We start from the raw sequence: 27,323 nt of genomic DNA on the forward strand, positions 1-27,323 counted from the left end.
GGAAAAAAAACCCCTAAGTCAGGGCTAAAAATCAGCAGTGTTCGTTTGTTTTTTTTTCTTTATCTCACAGTTCTCTTTATGTTTCATGATTTTATTGTTATCTTTTTAAACGAGGTGCTGGTAACAGAGGCAATGGCTAAAAAGCTGAAGAAATGTTAGATCTGAGCATCCGGTTATCACCCCTCCAGACACTTAAGGGTTGTTTTTTTTTTTCCTGATTGGAATCCTCTCACGGAGCAGCACACGGGCACGGTACGAAGCCACTGCTCAGCAAACCATCTCAGATCAATGGCAATCAGAAGATCCTGAGATTTTTCCACCCCTCTCTGAAAGAAGGGAGGGAACTGAGTTCAAATTCCAGGTCAGGCCTGCGGGTGCCAAGCCCTCGATTCATCTCTACTGTCAAAACCATCGGTCAAACACGCCTCAGCGGCTCCTGGAGAAACAGCTTCTGTGTCTTGAGCTTGAAATGCTCCAGGAGAGCAACACGGAGGAACCCGAAAATCAATTAATTATACAAATAAATATGAATGACTTCCTAAAGGTGCTTGGTGCTGGGATCTCCTGTGCCCCTCAGGTCACTATGGGGCACTATGTTCTCTTGGAGGAAAAAAAAAGGAGTAATTAAAATCAGGCAAGAAAAGCAACATCTTAATTTCTTCTCTTCCTGCTTGCTTTTTAGGCAGGACTTTTGGTTGCACAGAAGGCAGTCTTCGAATTAACAGGCAATTACTGAAGTACTTAATTGCAAATTGCAAGCAACGATCTGCTTTTTTTATCTATTTGGCAACGTAAAACTGGGGCCCACACTATCCATAACACCAAAGTCCCCTCCATTCTGGGGGGAACTTGTCTCACACGTAAAGCAAGATAACTTTAAAGTCAGAATTATTTGATTTTCAGCTTTTATAGGCTGGGAAAACGCACTGTGGAAGCAAGGAAAGCACCTTCAGGTGGAAAAATTAACTCGGAAGACACTGGAAATCAGGCTGGTTAAAGACACATCAGCTGGCAGTGGTTTATGTCTTAAATGTGTATGATGAAGTGGGATGGAAATCAGGGATGGAAAATGATTGACTTAGGGAAATCCTCTGGGACAAGACATAATGTCCTGGCTGTGCAGGTACTTTAAACAGGGTGCAGCTTTCCAGGGCTGCCCTGAATTCATCACCTCCTGCTTAAAAACCGGACAACGTGTTTTTTGTAGTGTGCCCCAATCCAGATTTTTGGAGGAAAAGGCACCAACTAACGCAGCCAGCCAGGAAGTGCCACTGGAACAGGCTCTCCAGGGGCTGCACAGAGACCCTCGGGGACTGGGGTTGTTTAGCCTGGAGGAAAGGAGGTTGAGGGGAGAGCTTCTTGCTCTCTACAGCTACCTGAAAGGAGGTTGTAGCGAGGGGTTGTCGGTCCCTTCTCCCAGGTAAGAAGTGCTGGAACAGAAGAAACTACCTCGAGCTGTGCCAGGGGATGTTTAGATGGGGAATTAGGAAAAAAAAAATTCTTTATTAAGAGGGTTGCCAGGCAGCGGCACAGGCTGCCCATGGAGTCACCGTCCCTGGAGGTATCTGAAAGTGCCTGTGGTGCTGAGGGGCAGGGTTTGGCAGCGCCGGGGCAATGCTTGGAGCTCACCACCCTAAAGGCCTTTTTAGCAACCGGAACGACCCCGAATTCTAACGTCTCCCCCTTAAAAAAAAAAAAAAAAAACACACCAAAAAACCACCCCAAACCCAACGTTTTGGCTATCCCGAGGAGATCCTGAAGCCTTCCCGCGGAGTTTCCCCACCCCGGGAGCTACCCCCGCCCCACCCAAGCCATCCCCATGGGATGCTCCAGGAAACCATCCCCTCCATCCATCCGCCCCGCGCCTCTTCCCCAGCTCCCAGCGGGGTTTCCCGCAGGGATCCGCGACCCCAGACCCGCTCCCCACCTCCCGCTTTTCGGGGAGGGGGGGGTGGTTCAGCGCGACCCCCCCCCCCCACCCCCCTCCGCGTTCCCGACAGGTCGCGCTGCCGGGAGCGCGCACCGAAATGAAGGGGGGGGGGGGGAGTGCGATGCGCGCTCCCGCTGAAGGGGAGGGGGCGGAGAGCGCGGGAGGCGGGAATTTTGGGGGGGGGGGGGGGGGTGTGTGTGAGGGAAGGGAAGGTTTAACCCCCCCGTGCCCGGCGGCACCATTTCTGTTCAGGCGGCGCGGAGGGAGCCCGGCGCGCCCGGTGCATTGTGGGCCTGGGCCGGGAGTCCCGTCCGCGGGAGGAGGCGGAGGGCGAGGAGGAGAAGCCGGTGAGAGGGAGACCTGGGGAGGGAGGAGGAGGAGGAGGAGGAGGAGAGGGAGGAGGAGGAGGAGGGGGGGTGGGGGTGCAAGGCGGGGAGATTTAAAGGGGAATTCGCCGTTGACGCCGGGCCCGGCGAGTGGGGGGGGGGGTGGAAAGGCGCGGTGCCGCCGGGACGCGGGGCTGGGCTGGGCTGCCCGCCGGGCCCCGGGGGGAAGGGAGGGAGGGAGGGAGGCGTGAGTGGGTGTGGGGGGGTGTGTGTGAGTGGGGGGTGGGGGGGAAGGAAGGGGGGCTTCGAGCTGCTGCGGCCGCTTTAAAAAAAAAAAACAAACAACACACAACAAAAAAAAAATCCCAAAAAAACCACCGCCGGCAACGGACGGGTTAAATTTTTCGCCCGCCGACATTTTTATTCCCCCCCTCCCCAACACCCTCCCCCCCCCCCCCCCGGCCGCCCCTTTCTCCTCACCCCCCCCCCCGTGAGGGGGAGGGAATTGGGGGGGGGGGGTGTCGCGCGCGCCTCGGGGCCCGGCCAGCAAGGGGTTAAACCCCCCCCCCACACACACCCCCCCCCTCACCTGCGCGCACGTGCGCCCCGGACCCGCCTTTTTTTTTGGGGGAGGGGGGAGGAGGGGGTGTCACTTGTCCCCCCATCCCCCTTCTCGGGGCCCGTCCCCTCCGCCGTGCGGGGCGGGGGTCGCTGCCGGATCCTGCCAGCCCGGCTGCTCTTCCTCTCTCTCCTGTGTCTCTTCCCCCACCTCCTGCTCCTCTGCGGCCGCACAAAGAGCAGCGCTGAAGGCCCTGGCTCGCCTTCCCAGGCAGCGGCTGCCGATTTAAGGTGTCCCGGAGCCATGTCCCCCCGCCCGGCGGGGGTGGCCGCTCCTCGCCGTGCGGGGCTCGGCCGGCCGGGCTCCCCCTCATTGCCCGGGGGTTGCTCTGGGGTACGTACCTGCCTCTGGTTCTTCCTCCCTCTCCCCTTTTTGCGCCCGTGCTCTCTCCTCTCTTTGCTCTTTAGCGAGTCAGGGGTTAAACTTGGAGTTTTTAATATTTATTATGCCTTTCTTTTTTTTTTTTTTTAAAGTTAAGAAACGTCTGGGGTTGCGAGGTGTTTTCTGGTGTTTTCTGAGCCTGTCGCTCAGATGGCAAACCTGCCTGGACCTCCAGCAGTCACAGCAAACTTAGCCTTGCAGGGAAGGTTCCTCCCCTGGCACTCTGCAAAGCACATAGTTCCATACGGTTTTATGCAGATCCTCGTTTAAAAAGTTGCTGTGTTCTTGCGCTGTGGTTTTGTTGTTGTTTGTTGTGTTTTTTTTTCCCCATGAAATAAAATCATCTTGCTTGTTTCGATACTTGTTTTCGAACCGGGAAACCGTAATTTTACTGTGTCTTTGCAGTTCCCCGAGGCTGCCAAAAGTTCCTAGTAGGCTGTGGCCTCAGAATCCTTTCCTGTGTAAGTAGGTAGGGGGTGCTAAGCATATTGCAATTACTAGTTAGATGAAGGAAAATGTTCCCCTTGTGGGACAAGCTGCTTTTTATAAATTTCTGGAATTAATTAGAGTGTTAAAACAAGAATGAAGGGGGGGGGGGGGAAAATCCCCCCTCCTTGAAAAGCTTTTGTTTTCCGTTTCTGTTGACAGGTTGTTTTCCAGACGTTATCTTTTTCTTTGTTGCTTGTTTGGTTTGGTTTTTCTTATTGGAAGTGCTTAGTGTCTTGCACTGGAACACAGCAGCTACGAACTGAATTCATTGCTCATCCAAGACACGTTCTTGTAGCTAGAGTTTGGATTACTGCCCGAGCAGGGGCTTTGGAAGACTTGTTTTAAATAAAGTGCCACGCCTCCCGGAGAAGGAGGGAAAGCACGGTAAAGGGGAGTTGAGCTCCACATCAGAAGCTGTCAGGGAGCTTAAAACTTAAATTCATACAAAATACATGCAATAAATTAGTAGACTTAAAGGTTTATGGAATGGATGTGCTCGTTGATAAGTGTTGTGTAAGGGAAATGGGTTGCATGGTCTGTAGATTTACAGCTTGCTTATATTTAGCACTGTCAAACTTGGTGAATACCAGGCACTTGCATTCTTTTTTTTTTTTTTTTTTTTTTTGCTTTTCAGCTTAAATTTGTAACGTCGTGACCACCGGTATCAGGTTTTGTCAGCAATGCTGCTGAACTGGGTTCCTCTTGTTGTTAGGCAGGTTCTTTGCTTTCTAAGAAGCCACCGCAGACAGGTCGTTTTTAGTAATCCCTGAAAACTTCTTCTCTGAGAAAGATGAATTGCATTTTGTCACAGCCATCCCTGTTTTGAAGTCAGTGTCTCAGGCCTCTTATTAGTTTTGGAGTCTGGTGTATGTGAGTCAGAGTGGAAAAACGTTCTAAAATTAGACTTGCATTGTTAAGAATTTTATTAAATGAGTTGCATCAGTGTCTTTTTACATTACCATTTTAATGGGCAATTCTCTGTATTCTCAGTATTGTTAGTTGCCTAAAAAAGGGCTGGAGAGGCAAGAAGCTTTTCTTGTCAACATTTTTTACATCTGCGAACACACTAAGAGGTAAACTGGCATGTTTGTGGGTAAACCAGTCTGCTTAAACACAGCCTCTTTGTTCTGCTGTTACCTGAACTAACAGAACATGGGGATTGTGCTTTCCCCCAAGGAGAACAGGTGTATTATGGAGTTTCAGCTTCTTACATCAGAACTGAAGCTGAGCCATTCTTTGAAAGGCATCTCATTTTTGAGATTAATATGTTAATGGCTAAAATTACGACCCCGCTCTGAGCTGAGTACAAACAGATGTCTCCCCTGAGCGTCTTGCAGAATCAGGGCCCAGGTTGCCTTTTGGAAATTGGCCTCCCTGTTCTGGGAACTATTACTGATTTCATTACCTCTGCGTTAAATGAGGTTCGTAAGTGTGTTACGTTCTTTTTTCTTAATGAAAAACTTGTGTAGCATGTCTGGAAAAGAAATTCATTCTCTGATTTGCCTGACATACTTACAGTTTTAAATGTTGGGGCAGTAGGAAGAGGAGTCATTCCTTTGTAGTCTTGGAGAAATGAGTTGTGTGAGATGTGCCTTCCTGTCTTAGCAAGTGAACGATGTTGAGAGCTTCGATCTTTTTAACTTCCTCTACTCAGCAAATCTGTTGTCTTGTAGGTCATAGGAATTTCTAATGTTCCAAATTTATTTTTTTTAATTTTTTTTTAATTAGACTGATCAACAAAGAAGCTGATACTATTGCTCTGGGGTGGGGAAGGACAGCAGTCTGTTTGAGAAAACCATGTCTGTTCGGGAGTCGTTTAACCCGGAAAGTTATGAACTGGACAAGAGCTTCCGCCTGACCCGATTCACTGAACTGAAAGGCACAGGCTGCAAAGTGCCACAGGATGTCTTACAGAAACTGCTCGAATCTCTACAAGAAAACCATTTTCAGGAAGATGAACAGTTCCTGGGGGCAGTTATGCCCAGGCTGGGTAAGTAGTTAACTGCTCCTCTAGACGCGTGTGGTCCCTCTGCTTGGTCTGCTTAGTGATGTGATCTCAGTTGTGGTTTGTGACATCAGTTTGAAAATTGTGTGTTGTATAATGCATGCACAGCATCCAGAAATCTGAAGAATGAATATGTTGTCATTTGTTGGCATCTGGGCTACAAGAATATTATTTTAATTATTTAACATCCTGCAGTGCACTCAACTACAAAGAAAAAAGCAGTCAAGAAATGGCTATTGTGATAGGCACATGCTTAGGCTTTAGTCTCCTCCTCCCTTTCCTCAGAAGATACGTTGCAAACTGAAGCCCTATCTGTTAATTTCTGGACTTTAATATTAATACATTGACTTTGGAAATTCATGCAATTAATGCAATGAATTTTATGCAATCAGATGACTCAGAGGTGAAATTCCTCTCCCGAGTCAGAGATAGTGAACAAGGGAAAACTTTCTTGCTTCAGTGGAGGCTGGGAGCAGATGGTTTCAGTTGTCATTTTTCCTTTCAGTCCTTTCATTGTTCTCCACTCTTAACTTCTTTGCTCACCTGTAGAAACTGCCTGGGAAAGGCTGTCTTTACAAGACCTCTGTACTTGCCAGCTTCACTTTCTCTTTGGTATTTGCACAATGATGCAAGCAGTAAGGAAGAACAACCTGCACAAACCACCTACGTGGGGAACAGGGCAAACACAGGGATTTTGATACCAGCTACTCTGCCTAATACTTATACAGATAAATTAATGCAGATAATGTGTTTAATGACACCTTTAATTCTGTTTGTCTGTTTAGTCAGCCCTGCATATTCCATCCCTACTTTGCGGTGCAGAATTGATTCTTTTCCTCAACTTAGGAATAACAACATTGCATTTATTCTAAAGTAATTTATTTGTCAATTTAGTGTCCAATAACCTTACTTAATTTTTTTTAAACATTGCTAATTGTCTACCAGCAGGCTAACAGGTTGTAATCCATTATTCTGGTAGAAATTGAATTCAGAGAGAGATTAGTAAGGAGCCCATGTTCTTGCTTAAACAATGGTGATCTTTGTATGAAATATCTAAGCAGCAATTGTGTGTGGAGCTGGGGTGGCACTATAATTTAATATTCCCAAATGAAGGACACTTCCAGCTTCTTTTATCCCCAAATTGCTATTTATATGGCATTTTTTCTAGATTAAATAAGTTGTTCTCAACAGTGTTTCAATTTGGCAAACGTCTAAAATCAGTAATAGCTTGTTTTAGATTTAATTATCTAGCTGGTTTTTTCTCTCTTGTAAACTTTCAGGCTCTAAAGAGTAATGGAACTACTAATAGATTTTTCTTCTTCAGCTATATGAAGAGGTAAAAAGTAGACTAATGTCATCAGTATGTAGGTGTGATACTAGGTAACTGGAAATCTGCTAGTAGTAGAAGGTGGACAGTTCAGATCTCTTAAATATATGCTTTTGTGGGGAGTATGCTTTTAACAAATGTGTCTGCAGAGAAGTTTGGTGTTATTTGCCTCTCGTATCTTGTGCTTAAGAAGGAATATATAACTTTTACAGGCTGTGCATGTGCACCATGCTTTTGAGATACAGTCAAGAAGGAAGTTGCCAATAGCAGGATCAAACTCGCTCCTGTTTAGTTCTGCAAGAGCAGTTACCAAGAACAGTCTTAAATTTGGCTGTTGGCATAGCTGTAAGAAACTATTAGTTTAATATTATTTCTCAGAGCTGTTACATACCTTGAAATTGCTGTTTTCAGTCACCTCTTTGAACAGATTTCCTCGTTTAGTGAGTTGTTTGGTGGTGGAACAAAAATGTAGCCTCAGAAGGACTGTCATGGCTGCTTGGCCGGTCTGTCAAGCAGCCCTTCTGCTGAAGTTGTGGAAAACCACACAAGTGAAATCAGTCTGGCAGGCTTACGGCACGAGTAGGTGAACTGAGGGCAAAAGAGCTCCTCTACACAACCCACACCTTTCTGTAGCTGCTAATGAGCATTTCCCTGGAGACACTGGATGTCATGCAGAGTGGCTTGGTAGGTTCTGTGGAGGTTGAGCAACCCTAAACTAGTGCTCTCAAGCTTCTGAGTATCTCATCTCTTTTGTGGCAAGATCTGTCTCCATAGGCAGGAGGGGTGAGATCCTCTCCACCTATATACCTACTGCCTGGTAGACCTGCTGCTGTGTGTCCTCAGTAGGACCTCAGATGCCAGCAGGTCACTTCATCCCTGTGCAGGGCACTACCAAATGCTGAGTTGTAGCTCTCCCTAGGTATTGTGTTTCATTAATACGTGGGGAAAAGTTACTGTGTGACATCTGCTCCCTGAAAACTGGTTGGTTGAAGGCCCCTGCCCTCTGAGGTATGCAGGGTAATTCTAGGCAGTTTGTTGCCAGCTCAGGAAGGAGGTAAGCTCCCTGCCATTGGGACAGGGATATCGACAGGGAGCAAGGCTTAGCTTCCATGTTGTGATTTGTCACCTGCCATATTTTTGTGGGCTCTTGCATCGCAGCAAATGCCTGGAGGTTTAATAGAACTTACTGTGTTTGATGTACCCACTGTTGGGGAAAAGGCTGCACTTGTTGCTGTGGTTTTCTCAAAGGAGTTTCCCTGTCTAGCAGATCATCACGGGTGAATGACCTTTCATCAAGGGCCTAGGCTGTGACTTGAGGCATTATTTTTGGTCCTCTAGAAGTGAGGAAATACCCTTTATGAGAGGCTGTGTCCTTTTAAAACTTTTTGCTGTTGACAGTATCAATTCACATAATTCCTCTTTAAATGTGCCTACATACAAGCACAGATGTTCTTAAAAGCAATGCTCTATTATTATGCTGCAACAGACCATACAACATGGTAGTTTAGTTCTTGCTTTCAGCCATTGACACTTCTGTTCCAGTCAGTTCTCACTCTTTGCTTGTTTTTCCTCTTATTTGTGCTACGTGCTTTCTCTAAGGAAGGAATTTGCCCTGTCTGTGTAGGCAGTATTGTGAGTTGTATTTCACAGACATGTTTTAGAAGTTCTCTTGTTAAGAGCAACATATAATTAAGGGCAAAGTTACTCACCTCACTGATGCATTTCTGTCTTGGCAGGAATTGGGATGGACACTTGTGTTATTCCATTAAGACATGGAGGTTTGTCGTTGGTCCAGACGACAGATTATATTTATCCTATTGTGGATGATCCTTATATGATGGTAAGTTGGCTAAACTAAATTGTTAGCTGTATTGCTGATTTGATTTGTGCTTCTCACCAACCTGATGGCGGTTCTGACCATTTCTTCTAGATGTGCAGTGCTAATTGATTAAATGCATTCAGAGTCTTTCCTAAATACATGAGAAGAGGGAAAGGCATAGTTTAATCTTGTAATCTTTTCTATGTTGGCCAGGAATGCTGCAGTGCTGCTTTTTGTAGGTAAAAGTTGGGAGAACTGCCACTTCTAGTTCAAATTTCCCTCCATCTCTTAGTCTGTGGGATTTGGCTTGAAAAACCCAAATGGGGTGGAAAAAAAGCTGTATGTGAAGCAGCAGAGGGAAACTCCACTTAGGAGCAGAACTGCATTGTAATTGGCCTTTTTTTGAGGTTCTGGAAAAAAACACGTAACATGTTAGAACTGGAAATGCCTAAATGACAGTAGTTGGCAACAAAACCTGGCAACTTCAGATTGCTTTGTGAGCACCAATTTCCCATCCTTCTACCTCCACTTGCAGATGGTTATGTTGAAATGACTGGTTGGAAGTTGTATGCACTTTGACTTCAGTTCCTTCTTTGTATTTCATTTAATCCATCTCAGGTTCCTCTGTGGTGTTATGTGTGGCAGTGATAAGGACTGAATTGAGCAGGGGAAACAAATTAACTTTAAAAAAGAGCTTAGCAAAGCTTTAAGAAGTTCTACAGGAAGTTTCATTAAATTAAAGAAATTATAGAAATCATGTTTCCTGTGATTTGAATGTGCCTGCTTTGCTTTATGGCATGCTTTTACTGCTGTTTATATGATTGCATGCTTGATTTGCTGCTGTTGATTTATTTTTTGTTCTGTGAGACCTGTCAGGTAGGTTTTGGACATGCAGTTTGAGGTTGGGACCAGCTAATTTTTTTTGTATCATGCTTGATGACTAGGTATTGTCCATGTATGCAAGCCTAGCTCCTTTTATTTCTGTTCCAGAAGAGCTCTCTTTCTGTAAACTGAGCAGCCAAGGTGTTGGGCTGGCGTCTGGAGTACAGACTTGTTGAGCTGTCCTGAGAAATTTGAATCAAGTGCCTTGCTTCAGTATCATGTGGAAACTCATCAGGAACCAGAGAAAAGAAAATAAATATATATCTATAGTTGGAGAGCTGTGTTCAAGTTCATCAGCTGAGAAACTTTTCTCACTGTGTAACAGAGACTTACGAGGGACAGTGTGAGAAGGCTGTGGTGAAACGAGAGGGTTGTTTTGTTTGGAGATGCAAAGGGACTGAGATGTTGCAGGAGTGGATAGATGAGCCTGTGCCCTGATGAGGTTTAGACTACTGTGGTAGGAGTGGAATGTAAATGTAGCCTTTGTCCATCATTAGTGGTAGCATCATAGTTACAGTCTACTCTGTAATCCACATGCACCAGTAGCTGTGACTCTGGAGTTTTCTGACTCTCAAGTCCTTCACATTTTATTTTGTCAACATTCATTTTAATGCAGTGGCTCAGCACTTCAAATCTGTTTACAGATGCGTATCTCTTCTTAAAAGGTAATTGAGAACAAGGATTCTGTCACAAGCCTTCTTGCTGATACCTGCAGTTATGATCCAGCAGAGTTGGAGCTGCTGGGTCCTCTACTCAACCCTCTCTCTTGGGGACTAGAGTACCTGGGATGACAGACTGCCATTTTCTTGTGTGGACCAACATCAGTTGGAGGGCAGTCAGATACAATTTGCCACAGGGTTTATGGATGCTTGTTAAGAGAAGAGGAATGGTGAGACTTAGGAATTTTGTGTCTAGGCTGTATGAAGGAGAGTGCTCTGGACTCCTCTCTTCAAGACAGACTGCTGCTGCCCTGTTTTTCCAGCTGTTTTTTCCTGTTTTTAGTCTAGACTTGCCATGACCCAGGCCTGTCATTACCAGTCTCTGTTCTCATGATCAGTTACATGCAGTCCATGATTTCTTGCTTGCTTTTCTGTTCTATCTCCTTGCCTGGTCAATTGGAGCCTGGTTTTGGATGGATATTCCCTGATTCAGAGTCTCTGTTTCTCTGTGCAGTGTCTACCTGCAGCTCCGTATCAGAGCTCTCTTCCTAGTTGGGGATAGGAAGCAAGAAGGGAAAGCCAAAAGTGCAAATGGACTCCAAGCTGGGTGCTGTCACAGAAGAGATTAGGAAACAGCTGAGGAAGGCAGAACTGCATGTGGACTCAGCTGAACTTCAGATTTCTGCTTCAGAAAATAGCTTTCTCCCACTCTGTCACTGCCTATTTTAGAATGAAGTTCTGCAGTTACATACAGAAAACCTCTTCCTTTTTCCCCCCCTTTCCCCTCCTCATTGGCTTTGTTCTTGAAAACACTCAATCCATGTTGTCCAAAGTGTCCCTACGATGGACACCTGTAAAATTTTTATCAACTTAAATTGTTTGATATTGAAAAAGTTACAAACAATTGAAAATACATTTCATAATAAGAATCAAGTTACTGGTAATAAGGAAGACTGGTACTGGGCTCTGTTGTGGCGCTGTGGAGGCACTTTTTTAGTACAGGAGCTTGAAACTGGCTGATTTGAGAGTGGAGTTCCTTCCTGCTCCATTCCAGAGACCTTTTTTTGTGCCCTTTTAAGAAGAGCCTTCACTCAAGACCGGGGACAGAAGTCTGATACTCCATTCCTTGCCTTTATAAATAGTTTGTAATGCTGCACTTAGCAAGCAGTCAGGTAGCACGTGGGACCCAGCTATGCTGACCCCCGTTTGTGAATCCTGTTGTGTTTATCAGTGTTCACAAGCTGTGTGTAGTTCCTCTGCTCCTTCAGGCTTGGGACTTCCACTCCCTGAGTTTCTTTCCATAGTGGTTTTGCCAGTTGGCAGAAGAGATGTTAGACTGACCTCTGATTACTAGAATAGAGAGCTGTTGTCAGTGTGGTTTTAAAAACTTACCTGTCATTCCTAAGAGAGCATAAACCTGAAGTTTGCTTGGTAAATACTGAAGAGAGTGGAAAATGGTTTGATAGTCTCCTTCCAGAAAAGGAAAATGGCAGGTCTTAGTGTTCTTAAACATCTAGAAATTTAACAGCCAATATCCATCAAATTGTGCAGTAAACAGTTTACTTTTAGTAGTTTAAGATTTAAATGATTAAGACATATTCCAGTTTCAAAGATAAGGGATTCCCCTGTTGCCACTGGAAGCTCTTGATTTTATGAAAAACTGGATTATATTTAATTGTCATTTGGAGGTGTATTTCACGTCATGTGAGGTAACTGCTTGAAAGTATTAATTTTTTACAAAACTCCTGGATGTGTGATTAGATGGTGGAAATATGTTTAGGTGACTTTCCCATCCACAGTTTGTCTTCTAGGTAAAGCATCTTTCTGTAGTCCAAATTCAGTCGAATAAGCATGTATTTGTTTTTATCATGGTGGTGTTGTCTGTGAACTTCATGAAAAGCATATATTTAAAATCAAAGCCAGATGTTGGTTACAGTTCTGCAGCTGTAAACGCAATTTTAATAAAATGTGAGGAGTCTTCTAGAGTAACACAAAATAATTTATCCTGTATTTTACAATTGTGTTGCTATCCCTTAGGGCACGTCCTTTATCAGAAAGTGCCACATCTTCATCAGTAAACTCAGTGTGTTGTGTGCTGGGTCCACGTTACCACAAGCCCTGATTGTGATTCAGTAATTTAGCAAAATTAGGGTAGGTAAGCTCGTGTGACCCAAGTGGTCACATAGTGATCACTATGGATTTTTAGTCAATTGATATTCCCCAAAAGGGAGGCAGGAGGTTATGGAAAGACATGTGACTGCTATCTGTTGTGATGTATTTATACACGATAAATCCAAATTACTCTTGTTTGCCTCCCAGGACCAGGAATATCTTTTCTATCTTCTAAATAATTTGTCTGCCATTATTTTTTTCATTCTTCCTCTAGAAAGAGGACAAGTGTCATAGCTGAAGAGCAGACATTGAGTGAAGAGCTTCAAGACTTTGTAATCTTGAACAGAAGACTTAGTCTCTTGGATGAATTTTTGTTAGTGGAGATGTTCACACACACAAAAGTCAATTAAAATGTAGCAAAATTCAGCCTTACCTTGTCACTTGAACAAGTGACAGAGTAGGCACATCTCCCTCACTATATAAATGGCAGGGGACAGACATCTCCCCTCTGTAGCTTTGTGTGCTCCTAACTGGTGACTAGGCCAGCTTCTGGGAGCCCTGAGCTCCTTAATCCCCAGGACATGCTGCCTTCTGCAGACAGCTTCTGATTGACATCATGACAGAAGAAACACCCCAGTGTGGCTGTGTGGTGGTGGCACAGCAGTGTCCTCGGGGAAGAAGAGTACTCTCCTAAAAACTTAGGAGCGTGGATGTGGCCTCTAGGCTAGTGCAGGGGAACAAACAGCTTTCTCATCAAGGTTGCTGTCTCCTACAGATTCCGATGCACAAGAGGTACAGCAATGCACGCTTTCTGGATTAGCTTCCTAGCAGTTGTGAGTTGCATACAGTGGTTGTCTTCATCAGCGTGTGCAGTTTTGTGCTGGAATAAAGTTCACAGGAACATATCAGATTAAGTAAACTGAGTTTGTTACCAAACTAGATTCTGTCAAGCTTAACTTCAGCCTCTGAAATTAGGCATCTAGTCTAAAATCAGTATGAGATTCCTATGTAGTATGTGAGGATGTTGAGCAAGGCAGCTGGGATTCTCTGTAAAGAGAGCAGATCTGCACTTCTGGATAGTCACATTACATGAACTAGATCATCCCACATACCTGGATGACTTTATTCGTGCAGGAGCCTGTGGAATAAGCAACTGTCTCAGAGGGCAGAGTTGTGCTGGAAGTTTTTTTTCATGGCAGGCATTTGTCTGAACATTCACAAAAGGTCCTGCAGATTTATTTTTTTGGTCTTTCTTTCTTTTTCAGGGACGGATAGCATGTGCCAATGTCCTAAGTGACCTTTATGCCATGGGGGTCACAGAATGCGACAACATGTTGATGCTTCTTGGAATCAGCAATAAAATGACAGATAGGGTAAGATTTTTGGTACTTGCCTTTGAAGGAAGACACGAACAGCTAAACATACTTAGAATTTATTTACCTTTAGGGTATTTTCTCCTTAAAGTTGGAACCCTTTTAAAGAAGAGGTGGTTTTATTGAATGTCTCAGTTCATAGCACAGGTCTTGAGATCTTAGTACGGATCCTGAGATCTGAGATCACTTGCTAGAAGTTCAGTTTTCTGTGACATTGTAATCTGCTCCTGCTAATGCCTTCATCTTCACCAAAATGTGGTGACTACTCCTGTCTGTCCAGGATGATGCTGCTCCAAGGCAGCATTTGATTACCAATTCATGTATCAATCTAGAGACTTCTGGTTTGCTTAAGCCAGCTTTGTAACATATCTCTGAAGCAGAAGAAACAAAAATAGCTTGCTTTTTCTTTTTTTCTTTATTTATTTGTGTGTGTGTGTGTGTGAAAGTGACCAGCATGTTTGTTTGTTTGCTCTAGCAAAAGAGGGATGTTTATTCTTAGAAGGAAGGAAGTTGAAACTTTACAGATTAGTGGCAGCCAAATGCAGTTTGATTTAACTTTGCCTTATTGCTGTGCCTGATTACAGCAGCAGGATAGTTGTTCTGAGTTTCCTAAACTCTGATTTCCTTACTTTTATGAGACCTTTTGAAGAACTTTTCTTCAGTGTAAGAATGTCTCTTCACCTCTTTTACAAAGAGCTGTAGAACCACAGCTGTAGGGGATAACATGATTTTCAGGAGGCTGACCTCTTACCAAGGCTGGCTTTTCTGTCATGAACTATTTGCTGTAAGAGCATTTGGCTTGAGTGAGTAAAGCCCTGGACCAGTCTTGAAATGACTAGCACTGCTGTGTATGGAACTCTGACTTCTGTTTTGATCTCTAGGAAAGAGACAAAGTGATGCCTCTAATTATCCAGGGTTTCAAAGATGCAGCAGAAGAGGCAGGAACATCTGTCACTGGTGGCCAAACAGTGTTAAATCCCTGGATTGTTTTAGGAGGAGTGGCCACTACAGTCTGTCAGCCTAATGAATTTATAATGTAAGTTAAACCATTAAACAATCAAAGGCACTGGTCTGAAGGGATACAGTAAAAATCCTTTTAATACTATGTTGTGATCTTGTGATCTGTCTCCTGGTGAATAAAACAGTATTGCTTGCATTTGTCCTTGACATTCAACAGATGCCACTTTTGTACATATTTACTTTTTTAAGCAGGTTGTCATTTACTTCTTCCCACTCCCCAGTATCTTTTAATCCTATTCTCCTTTTGACAGGAGAGTTAAGCTTCTAACCTTACAGACATTGAAGACTGTTTTGGAACACAAATTTCGGTCGTATTTATACATACATTTTAAACCATCTTCCCTTTATCCTTTTGATAGCTGTAGAGAACTACAGAACTGCTTTTTCACAGCATTCTGTCCCTTTAACAGCAGCTTGATTTTTTTTTTAATGTCCTGATGTGGTATGTTACACTATAATAATGAATTTGTTTGTGATCCTAGTGATAGTTATCTTATGCCTTGAGTAACAAAGGTCAATTTTTTTCCCTATCCTACTTTACAGTAAAGTGAAAGAAAACATGTGATGTTATGTGTGTGTGGCTGCAAGCATTGTTCTATTCCAAGAAAGAAGCACTGACACTTTTAAATAAAGTTTGCAGCATTTTGCCCAAAAAATATCCCATGGCATTGAATCCCAAAGGGTAATTCTGCAATTAGTCAGTTTTTTAACTGTGCGACAAGATACATGGGTCTGTGAAAACATAATTATCAACACTTATTCCTAATAACATGTGTGAATCTCACTATGTAATTATAATATATGAATTCTTTCATTTCAGGCCAGACAATGCAGTGCCAGGAGATGTGCTTGTATTAACTAAACCCTTGGGAACACAAGTGGCTGTAGCTGTCCACCAGTGGCTAGATATTGTGAGTACACTGCAAAAAAAGAAATAAGGAAGAGGGGTGTGAGTTAAAGGTGACCTTCCTCATTCCCTCAAAATGGCAAAGTTCAGCAGTGTACTTATTAAGTACACTGTGGGCTCAGCTGGGAATGTTCTACCACCTCTCTCCTCCTCCTTCCTTGCTGTGTCAACCTTATCTGTTTGCCTTCAAAACTCTTGGAATCAAGACAGTTTACTGTTTTGTGCTTAGTGAGCCCATCTTAATTGCATCTAATTCTTAGTTCCCAGCCATTACTGTAATAATTGTTTACTAACAGAATAACAGACTAGCACCCTGGGTAAAAGCTATGCCCTGCTCCACCTGCTGAAGTAACTGGCAAAGGCTTATTGATGGTAATTAGGCCAAGATTGCTGACTGTGTTCATGGGCTTTCTGCTTGTGTACATGGAAATATATCTACGTTTCACATGTATTACCCTGTGCATTCAATAAGAATATTTCTAGCAGCATTATGTATGTAGACCTACTTCCATCTGTTACTTCATGCAAAAATGTAGCTACTGAACTGAAAAGTGACTGCAAAATTGGCATCTGCTTATATTGTCTGGCTCCCAGTAAATGTCTTCAGAATTATAACTGCTCAGTTTACACTTTAAAAAGATGCATCTTTTCTACTTTTTGGACTACTGAGCCAATAGATTGGCAGAGGAGTGAGCTGGAATCTGCTTTGTCTTGGCTGTTGGCCACTACATTGTCAGATGAACTCTAATTACAAAGCTTGTGTTAGCAAAAGTGGGAGAGAACCAGCTTAAATCTTCATTGGAGTCTGAAGTGTGAGCAACAAGAAAAAAACATTTTTCTCCTTCTTCATAGGGTCTGGCCTAGCAATTTTGACCTCTGCAGAATCCTGCATTTTCCAATCAGATATAAGGATCAGGGCCTCAGATAATCTTGGTATGAAAATGAAGTGAAACAACAAGACACCAATTTTATAGTATGTTTTCTGGGCATGTTCTTACTACTTAACGTATCTATTATTGTACTGACAAACAGACTTGCAAGTTAAGGAATTTCCACATATTTCAAGTACTTCTAATTTCCTTGGCTGTCAACCAGAAATACTTTGTGGTCTGAAAAATGAGGACAGCAGGGAAATCAATCCTCCTATTATATGTAAACAGAATATATATTTGATTGTGGTAGGAAATTTTCTGAGTAGCTGTGCTGCCTTTTCTGTAGCTTTGTTTTGTGAAAGAGAAGGGAAAGTGAAACTAGAATTACCCATCTCAAATCCACCCACAAATCAAATTTTGGTACAGAATTTGACTTTTTTTTTATTGAAAAGTGTGTGGGGGAAGGTACATAATACAGCAAGTTTATGCATAGGCAAGAAAGGAAAACTGCAGTATGGAGACATGTGGCTGCAAAACAAATTTGAAACAAAACCCAAAACAACCTAAAAGCTGAGGTATTTAGTGAGTAGTGAAAGGAAAATCCAAGTGGAGGCAAAATTTGTTCTCCTTGCTTGGTTGCTGCCAGCATTGTTGCAAGCAAGCACCAGCTGTGTTGCTGGCAGCAGCTGTCAGAGGGTGAAAAGGAAAAGGCTGCAGGGAACTGGGCCCCTCATGGGATCCCCAGGGGATCAGGTCCAGGATGTGCTGGGGATGGGATGTGAAGCCTTGGCTGCCAGGCTGATGATGAGGATTGATTAGGCTGGTCCACAGCTGGGAACTGGCATCCACGTGCCCTTTCCTCTTTCAGCTGAAAAACATGAAAGAGGTTGCTGTGATGTGCCCCTTCAGAGGGTTTTCTAGCCTTTGCTGTTGTCTACAAATCCTTCTTGTTTTGAAATCTAAGGTTGCTGTTTAAATTGTTTGGGGATTTTTGTGAGCTTTTCTGCCTTTGTTTCCTCTCTACTAACCCCAGTATCTGTTTGCTATATTTGTATCCTACCTGTGTCTGTGGCTCTTAGAACCTCAGCCTTGAGTTCTGCTTCCACCTCATTTATGATTTCCATCCCCATCATCTGACTGGTTTCCATCCCATTATCAGCCTCAGAACTGTGTTTTTGAAAACTAAGGCAGAAAGACTGCTCAGGTTTTCCAGTCATACTGCAGTAAGAATAATCACTGCTCTTTCCCCTCTTCGGTAGCCTCATTTTTAATTTTTTTTTCACTTGCTCTCTCTCTTACTTAATTGGTCAGACTCAGTTTGACCTGATTTCAGAAGCTCTGATCTTGCTGCCATACTCACTTGCTCTTGAACAAATGATTTGTTGTGCCTGACCAGTCTCTTTCCCTCTCTTGCCATTGCTGGATTTTCTCTTACACTCAAAGTCAGCACTCACTTGTGAAGGATAAGAACCTCCTTGACAAGATCCTTCCCCAGTGCAGGATCATATACCAGTTCTTTGTAGTTTTTGCACCTTTGGTTTAGTAAGAAGTTTGTTTTATGCATTTATTCTGTGGGATGGCAGAGTAGGCATGGTGGGATCAAAAACCCTATTTTTGTTTACTTTTAATCCTCTGTGATTTTTATTTCCATTAAAAAAGAAAATCAAACCAGTTTGTAGTGTTGCTCTTAACAGCTAAATGGTTGCTTTGTTTCATTCTGGATCTGGAATTACTTCATCTTTGAATGAAACAATTGCCCTTTATAAAGGTACCATTTCCTAAATTGTTCTGAAAGCCTCTGGGGATGAGCAGCATTGCTTAGTGTGTGATGGAGGCCTGAGTCCACACAGGACACTGGAGAATGAGTGGAAGGAGGTGCTGATATTAAACTGTAAAGGAAGTTTATGCAACTGCCTTAATCTGAACTCACTGGAGTGATGACATCCTGCCCTAGCTTACATTCCTCAGACCTGGACCTGTGGATATCAGTTGCCTTTTTTGTCAGAGTGTCCAGATGTAACATCAAGAATTTTGTCTTATAAAGCCAGGAAGCCAGAGATTACAAATCACAATATCCAGCAACAAAGTTCTTCTAATTTGGCTGCAGGTTTCAAGCCAGAAAGTTGTCTTGAAGGAGTTTTTTGCCCTGGGGTAGGTTATTTCTCTCCACTCTGCTGCTGAAAACAGCACTTGAGATGCTTAGGACCTAGTAGATCTTTAGATGAACTTCACGGGTACAGCAGAGCAAGGTACACACCTCTGACTGTTGAACCTTTTGCCCTTTTTTAACTGAGTTTAAAAAAGAAAAAGTTTAAGTACCTCCTGAATTAAGGACTTTTTTAAAGTGGTATGGGTGTGCTCTATAATACATAACTGAAAATCTAAAATAATCACCTTTGTTTCATCCATTAGCCAGAGAAGTGGAATAAGATCAAACTAGTGGTAACACAAGAAGATGTAGAACTAGCATACCAGGAAGCAATGATGAACATGGCACGACTGAACAGAACAGGTAAGAAAAGATGTGTTGTTTGGGAGGGCAGAGGGGAGGTTGTGGGTCTCTCCAGTTCCATGCTTAATTTCATTTCACTGCCATGGGGAGGTGTGACACAGCCACTTTATCCCATCTTTCTGCTGTTCAGTGTTTGTGAAGCAAGCAAATTAGAATTGCACGCCCTCTTTTAATTACACAGCAAAACCACAAATGCTGCTGGAGATGATTATGACTCATGTGAGTGCTGCAAGTAACATCCCAATGAGTTACAGGATGTTTTTAAAGGGAAATATATTGGATTTGTTCCTTCTGTGCCTAGAGAACTCATGAGGCCCTGACTGTAATAAGGTTAAAAAAGTTTGAAATAGAAGAAAAAAGAAAAAACATCTTTTTTGTCCACTTCTATTGAAATTTTAATTTTTTAATTATGTTATGAGCTTCCCAAAGTGTGGAATACATAGTACATGTTTTCTGGTTTTGGGGGGCTTTTTTCCTGCTTTTGTGGTGGTTTTTAATTTTGTCTTTCAATAGGGGGAAGGTTCTTCTTGGACCCTAGACATTTTAATCCAGGATTTCCCTTCTATGTTCAAAATATCTTTGGAGGAGCAGAGAATTGAATTAGGTGTTTCCTTACATTTCAGTTGATAGAATAGGGATAAAGATCTCTTCTCCTATTTATTTGGTTTTCATTTGCTATTTGATATGTCACCCCACTGGTTTTTCAATCTTTCACAAAGTCTTCCAGGAAAGATAAATGACCAGGATTGTCTTACAGTAAAGAACTGAGCCCCTGCTCACATATTGGGAAGTACCAAAGAAGGGCAAAGCATTCTTGGTTTGGTTTTTCTCCCTCACTCTTGTCAGACACCTTTAACAACACTTGAATATTCTTCACTGGAGCTATTATCCTGTATGCAGGGTGCCCTTCTGCCACCAAGGGCTGTGTAGTTGCAAATGCCTAAGGGTTTAATGAATGCATAGGTGGGGAGTCTGGGGCCCTTCTTCCACAACCTGCAAGCTTTGTTCTGAAGCTTTTAGATTTAAAGTATCCAGAAATTAAGTTCTGGTGTGATGGTTTTATGGAGTGGCAGGGAAAGAGATGTGAGAAAACTGACCCAGGATGATCCTGGTCCTTGCCCTTAATGAAGCAAAGCTGAGCTCAGAATCTCTCTGGCTCTCAATTTTGGGGAGTTTGAATCTGGAGCAGACCCCTCTGTCTTGGACTCGTAATAGAAATTAGTAGCACATGTCTAACAGAACATGCTCATAAATACAACTTTAGTGTTGGATTTTCAGCATGATTTAATAACTTAAATACAAGTAGAATTTTTTAAGGATTACATGCAGTATTGGTGAATTCCAGTTCCTTTCAAGCATGATTTTTCTTAAAGCTATGCAACTTCATTCAAACTGCCCACAATATTATTGATGCATTGCTTTTGCTGATATTTTTTTTTTCTGATTTGTTTTTTTTTTTATTCCCCCTTCTTCTCTTGTAGCTGCAGGACTCATGCACACTTTCAATGCACATGCAGCTACAGACATCACAGGATTTGGAATCCTGGGGCATGCACAAAACCTTGCCAAGCAGCAGCGAAATGAGGTGTCCTTTGTTATTCATAACCTTCCTGTGCTTGCCAAGATGGCTGCTGTCAGTAAGGCTTGTGGCAATATGTTTGGCCTCATGCACGGGACTTGTCCAGAGACATCAGGTAGGTGACAGTTATACCCCCTTTCTTCCTTCCCTACATCTCCATGTTAGAAATGAGTAACATTTCAAATGTACAGATCATGTACTTTGCATTCAAAATCACAGCTGGTTTGCTGTATAGCCAAGCTAATAAGCATTAGCCACACAACTGTGCACAATTAACTACTTCTTCTAGAACACTTTGCAGTTAGAATTCTGAATTCTTCTGTAGCTTGTTTTTCTCTTAGCTGTTAGCTCCAGAACAGAGAATATCTGAAAATCCCAGCACAGCTGAAAGTTTTCTCAAAGGTAAAGCCAGCTGCAGTAAGTAGGTTTGCCAGTTGAATGAGTGGTGTTTTGCTTCTCATTATGAATGTGTGTGAAGTTTGGTGCTGAATGGGCCAGTCTCAGTGACTGGAGCCTTTTCTATCTAGAGCACACAGACATCCAAGAGCATAGGTTTTCTTCCTTACATTATGAAATTTGACTTTAAGGGACTGTGACTAACAGGGGAAAATAATAACTTGCTCTCTGACCCATTCATTACTTGTGTATTTAATAAAGCTGCCACTTGCAGTGACAACTAATAGAACAGACGTGTACTGACAGTTGGGCTGTGGACACCCAAGTTCATTTCAGAAAAGCATTCAAACAGTCATCAGGTGATAAGAACTTCTGATGTTTGAAAGTTGACTTATTATTAAGTGTAGGCCACCCATGACTAGCCTGATCACTGCCTTCTGCTGAATGTCTCTATATTTGTTTTCCCATTGGATCTTCTGTTACATTTTTGTTTTCTTTAGTCTGACTTTTCTTTCTATTTGGGAAATGGAGAAGATGTAGCAACAAATCTGTCTTTTCTCATATCTCATTTCTCCACCCTCTTCCTGCTCTCCAGAAGTATTATCCAAGTTCTCTGCAGTTCACAACAGAGGGGGCCCCTTGAAGCAAAACAGTCCAGAGATCTGGAAAGAAGCATCACGGAGAGAGCCATAAACTTTTCCCCTAGTGAATACACAACTTGCCATGATCTGCTAAATTGTTCCTTAGCCATCTGTGTTTAAACAGACACTCTGTGCTACAGAGACTGTATGGCTTAAATAATGTGTAACAGGATATGGGACATGAACCCCTTCAAGAGTTCAAATCCAGCATCAGACCTGCAGGGACCAGAAATATCTGGTGGCATTTTGGCAAGCTGTGTCAATAAGGTTGGTAGTACCAAACAGATTCCTACTAACCAGGACTCCACATAACTAGACTGTTAATAGCATTTGTTATCAGTTGTATGGAGCCCAAAAAAATAGGGTGGGCACTGAACTTGGAACTGCAGGATGCTCTTCCAGGAGAGTGGCTGTAGGAGAGGCTTGTATAGCAGTTGGCATGGGAATGGTTTAGCTGCAAACTGAGTGCCTGAGAGTTCAGAGCTGCCCCACCCTGGGGATATCCAGTTCTGTCTCTTCACCAAAGGAACGTGAAACGGTGTGGGTAGACACACTGCTGGGAGAGTTCTTGGAAGTGGGAAACAGTCAACTTCAGAACCTTTTTTGGGACTGAAAGGAAGAGATGTCTTTGAAATGCTGAACAGCTTGTGTTTCAGCATAGGTGGACGATGTTGGAAAAGCCGGCATGACATCTCTGTTTCTTTGTGAGCTCTGGGTGCCTCAGAGCACGTGTATTTGATTTCATCACTGCCTTGAATTTCTCACCTTTGAGGTGGCCATAGGGATTTGGTACAGGGCAGCATCTGCCAAATACTAGAAAGATCCATAAGCACATGGACACAGTAGCTGTGGTCTGAAAGCTGTGTAACTGCAGTCCCATGGGCTCTAGGCTTATGCTGGATAACATGATATATTGCAGCAGAGTGTATTAGCTTGGGCATGGTGTGCTGGGACAGCTCATTAGCATTCAGCCCATGCTGTTTGTGCACTTCAGGCCCTGGGATCGATTTAAATGAAGGCAAACGTCTGCATCCAGTGGTGAGGATACTTTTTGTTGGGGCTGCTTGGGACTGTTGATACCATCATATAGATACACTCTTTCTCTATTGGCTTCAGCTTCCAGAGATGCTCTGTCTTTAGCTTATTCCTTTGTGACCAGATGTTTTGCAGCAGAGTGGGCAGGCAGTGAGAAATTTACTGGAAAACTATTTGAATGGATTTTAAGGCTGTTGTGTTTTTTTCCAGTGCACATTTGCTGTGCACCTGTTGACAAAAATCAGCCTTAGCAAGATCTATTATTTCATCTGTTCCACCCTCCAGGCACACTTGCCTATTTCCTTAAAACTGCATTTCTACGTGATTTTATGCTGCCTTTTAGGTAACTCTCTGGTAATGGTGAAAGTTGCAGTCAGGGTGTTAATTTTCAAAGGAATTAATGCTGTTGATTAGGCTGGCTACTTGCAGTCGTAAGTTACAAAACTACTTTGTATGGGATATTTGTGCATGTGTGTATTTTTGCCAGTCCTCTTCTAATAACTTTTGAAACTGTTGACTGGTGTCAGCCAACTGTTTTAGTGTAGTAGAAGTATCTCAACCACTCAGTGTTTGTGCACGCTGTGGAAATGGGAAGATGGGTAGAAGAGAAGGGCTGTGTTAGTCCCTGGCAAGAGGCTCATGATCTCCTCCTTTGGTTAGTCAGCGTGGGAGAAGGATGTTAAGCAGGAGAAGGACACTCAGGTTTGATTCATGAACTGTTTGTATCTCTGCTTGTAATTGCAAAGCTTTTGTCTGGTCTGCTCTAGAAGTTTTGTGTCCACTTCCCTGTTTGCAGTACAACTGTTAAAACCAGCAATGTTCCAAACTCCTGGTGGCTGTGACCTTGCAGAGGTGAAGACTGCTTGTAGTTGCCCCTGGGACGAAAACTGAAGCAGCTGGGAAGGGTAGTAACATAAAATAGGCTAGACTAGGATAGAGCAGTGGAAACCCTTGAAGACCTACCCAAAGGAATAAAGAGAGTGATCAGTCTGGCAGAGAATTATAATCCCTGTATACAGGCATCCTGCTACTGATAGAGAGTGGCCCTTCATTATGGGTTATTGATCAAACTGGGATGCAGCCAGCAAGTGGGAAGTGATTTTTTTTTTTAGCTGGAAACTGATTTTTGTGCATTTTTCTGATCGTGCCAAAGAATGTTAACAGGGTATGCATGCAAGTGATACAAATTTCAGGAAGAGAGTGTGTGGGGTAAATGCATGGAGATCATTTAGGTGTTCTTGCTTATTTCCTTTTTCACCATACTTCTGCTCCTCCCTTCTGGTTAGTTAGCACACTCTCTGCACTACCACTTGTGAACTGCTTCCCTGACTCAGCCCATGGCCTAAGCTTCTCTTAGATTTGATTTAGAGCATTCTGAGTTGGAACTAGATGTTCTTTAAGATCCCTTAAACCAAACCATTCTATGATAACGTCACATAATTCCTTTGCAAGTGATTTGTCTGTGACGTCTGGAGCAGCTGTCTTGCAGGCTTCTGGGTTTTTTTGTTCATGTTGTTTTGGATGGAAATACCTGGATGTTCTTTTTCAAACTGTCTAAGAGTAGGCATCCATTTCTGGATGGCACACTCATTTGCTTCATATAGAACCTAAAAAATAACTTTCACACTTCCACGTAAATGATAAATCATTCCTCATGTTCAGTTGCTGCTTCTTCCTCATGGCCTTAAATTGGTTTTAGTCCCCACTGAGAGGACTGTTTGGTTGGAAAAGTAAACATAAAGGTTCCCCAGATACTAAGAAGCTGTCCAGGAGCCACGGGGAAGGAGGAGGTGGTGGCCAGCTCACCAGGTGGCCCTTTGCCCCCAGGGCTGGCTCAGAACTGGTAACACCAATTGGGCTGCTGGCTGATGCCCTTCACCTAGAAAAGACTGAGTCAAATAACTGTGTAGGAGTAAGGAGCCTCAGCACGTGCCTGAATTCCTGTTTGCTTGAGTATACTCTTGCCTGTGTTCTCCAAACATTTTTCAACGGGAGATGATATTTTAACATCTCTTGAAAGAGGCCACACGGCGCAGGGCACAGACACAGAACGTAAATGTAAAAAAGGCAAAGGACATAGAAAATCTGAATAGTAATAAAGAGTAACAGAAAAACATTTCATTATTTGGTCAGAGGCCCCTGGAAATTTGTGCCAGAACTGACAGTGAAACTCGCTCTAGTGATTCATTTGCCAAGGCACCTTTCTTAGTGCTCCGGGATTCTTACAATGGAAGTGTTCTTAGGTTTAGTAACTGAATGGCAGGCTTGCTAACCAGTTATTGTGCTGCTCCTGAAAAGCATGCGTTAGTAAATAAAATATTTTCCAGTTTTCTCTGAGGGGGGAAAAAAAAAACCTTAAGGGAAAGGCTGAAGAAGTTTAGAAAATTCCCGAACAAAGAGTCAAAAGGACTGTCACAGGGAGCACTGGATCAAGCCTGTGTTTAATCTTCTGCCTCTTGCATTCTCTGATAATAGCCCCTACTTTGGTGAATTATTTCATTGCAGGCAATGGGATTACTTGCACAATCAGCTGCTACCAATATGTGATTATAGGTATCTGAATATGACCTTTATCTGGAATGTTTCTGCAGAGGCACTTTGCAGTCCTCTGTTGGAAGTTCACAATGCTGGTGTTGTTCGAGTATGTCATTTGTTGGCATCGGTGTGGTGTCCTTTTGCCAACATCTTTTATGTGTGTTCAGCTTCATTTGCATACCCACCAAACTCTGAATTCAGACACAAACTTCTCTCTGTAAAGCAAGAGCTCAGACTTCCACCCTGTCTTCGGCAGAATCCACTGAAGTCATCGAGTGCTTGTCTAAAGAGGGATTTGGCAGATCCAGGTGGAAACGCTTTACAATCGGATGTTTTAACGCTCTGCTTTTTTGTGTTTTTTTTCCTGGACAGGAGGCCTTCTCATCTGTTTACCACGAGAACAAGCAGCACGTTTCTGTGCCGAGATCAAGTCTCCAAAATATGGTGAAGGTCACCAAGCCTGGATTATTGGGATTGTAGAGAAGGGCAACCGCACGGCCAGGATTATAGACAAGCCGCGGATCATCGAAGTGGCGCCGCAGGTGGCCACTCAGAACGTGAACCCGACACCCGGTGCCACCTCTTAATAGAGATGAAATAGCTGTTTCTTTTTAAATAGATCTATTCCTTTATCATCCTGCAATTCAAAGAACTGTAAAAAAAAAAAAAAAGAAAAGAAAACTTGTTGTGTCTGCACATCTGGTGGCCTTAGGTCAGTTTATGAGTGGATACAATTAATGAAATAAAATCCATTGCCTTTTTTTCCTGTTACATTAACTGAAGATGCACCTAATCTTGAGGCAGCTTCTGAGTTGAGAATTATATTGTTATCCAATACTGTTGATTCATTTTGAATCTTTAGACACTTATCTCTTGCCGCATAGGCTCTTTTTAAAGGTGCTTTCAGGTAGCACAGACATTACCAGTAGTAGTGTCAAATAGCAGTTTGTGTCCTTTCATTATGTGTATATTTATCATAAGTCTAATTTGGATGCCTTGAGTGATATTCCAGAAAGGCAATAAATTGAGAAGCGACACAGTGGGTATACCCAGTAATAAAAGGGTTGCATGATTACATTCAATCTTTGACATTTTTTTTATTATTATTTTTTAATTTTATTTTTAATTTTTTTTGTAAGGTTTAGTCTTACCAAGAGCATCTACGACCCTGGACATTGCTTGGTACTGCACTCTGTTTGAACAAGCAAGTGCTGACTTTGCATGGAAAGCGCTTCAGAGTCGAAGGAGTCATTTTTAATTTCATTATTTGTAGACCTGACAATATTTACTGTATTATCAATGATTGTTTTCTTTATTGATAGCAAGGAAAAAATAATTCTTTTTTTTTTTTTTGCAATGTGATTGGATGTGCTATAGTGCAACAAAGGTTTTGCAGACCAAAAGGAGGTTACTGTATAATATTCATTTACAATTCACTATATAAATAACTACACAAATAATTTTTAAATATAATCAAACTAAAATAAACCTCTGTTCTGTGGATGGTAGTGTTTAATACATTTTATATTTTGTATAGTGATTACAAGCCTTTTTTGTTTCTTTAAAATCAGCAGCTGTTTAGTATAATTCTTAGTATTATTTTGTTCTTTGCTCAGATACATTTTTGTGCACGCTTTTGTGATCTGTGTTTCAAATCTACATTGCCAACATTGCAGCTTGACCTTAAGCTTGTTATTCAAAATAAATATTTAATTTTTTTTATTGCTCTTGTAGAAGTGCATGAACTTTTCTGATTCCTAACTGAGTTACAGACTGGAATGAGGAGACATCCTTTTTTTTTTTGTTTATTGCAAGTGTAGTTATATTGATAGTTGTTATTACTCCTTTGATCCATTCTACAAGTTGTGATGTGCAGTGGTAATCTAGAATATATCTGCCTACTT

General features: G+C 42.6%; 1 protein-coding gene and 1 long non-coding RNA gene across 6 annotated transcripts; one reads left to right on the top strand and one right to left on the bottom strand.

Moving 5' to 3' along the window:
• Positions 1-3,051, bottom strand: LOC127388983 (uncharacterized). The gene is made up of 3 exons (XR_007890533.1): positions 2,846-3,051; positions 1,377-1,455; positions 1-600 (listed from the first exon to the last, which is right to left on the bottom strand). It is a non-coding gene; the product is annotated as an uncharacterized LOC127388983 (long non-coding RNA).
• SEPHS1 (selenophosphate synthetase 1) lies at positions 2,200-27,141 on the top strand. 5 transcript variants are annotated; one of them, XR_007890525.1, is made up of 10 exons: positions 3,037-3,208; positions 5,474-5,735; positions 8,814-8,917; positions 13,815-13,922; positions 14,804-14,958; positions 15,763-15,853; positions 19,134-19,233; positions 20,715-20,927; positions 25,792-26,131; positions 26,559-27,141. XR_007890525.1 is itself a non-coding variant. In XM_051628993.1 (9 exons), the coding sequence occupies exons 2-9, from the start codon at positions 5,543-5,545 to the stop codon at positions 26,004-26,006; spliced, it is 1,179 nt and encodes a 392-aa protein (XP_051484953.1). In that variant the 5' UTR covers positions 2,200-2,277; positions 5,474-5,542; the 3' UTR covers positions 26,007-27,141. The 5 variants fall into 5 exon arrangements, 4 of the variants coding, with proteins under 4 accessions (XP_051484953.1, XP_051484963.1, XP_051484986.1 ...); XM_051628993.1 differs by lacking the exon at positions 3,037-3,208 and adding an exon at positions 2,200-2,277 and having other exon boundaries at positions 25,792-27,141; XM_051629003.1 differs by having other exon boundaries at positions 25,792-27,141.
• Positions 27,142-27,323: the final 182 nt, after the last annotated feature.

This window comes from Apus apus, chromosome 1, assembly GCF_020740795.1.
Source record: "Apus apus isolate bApuApu2 chromosome 1, bApuApu2.pri.cur, whole genome shotgun sequence".
NCBI classification, from domain to species: Eukaryota; Metazoa; Chordata; class Aves; order Apodiformes; family Apodidae; genus Apus; species Apus apus.

Excerpts from the sequence above, each read along its gene's own strand:
- SEPHS1 (XM_051628993.1), top strand. The coding sequence starts at position 5,543 with ATGTCTGTTCGGGAGTCGTTTAACCCGGAAAGTTATGAACTGGACAAG. Across the intron at positions 5,736-8,813 it reads GGCAGTTATGCCCAGGCTGG|GAATTGGGATGGACACTTGT; the intron begins GTAAGTAGTTAA and ends CTGTCTTGGCAG. Across the intron at positions 8,918-13,814 it reads TGGATGATCCTTATATGATG|GGACGGATAGCATGTGCCAA; the intron begins GTAAGTTGGCTA and ends TTTCTTTTTCAG.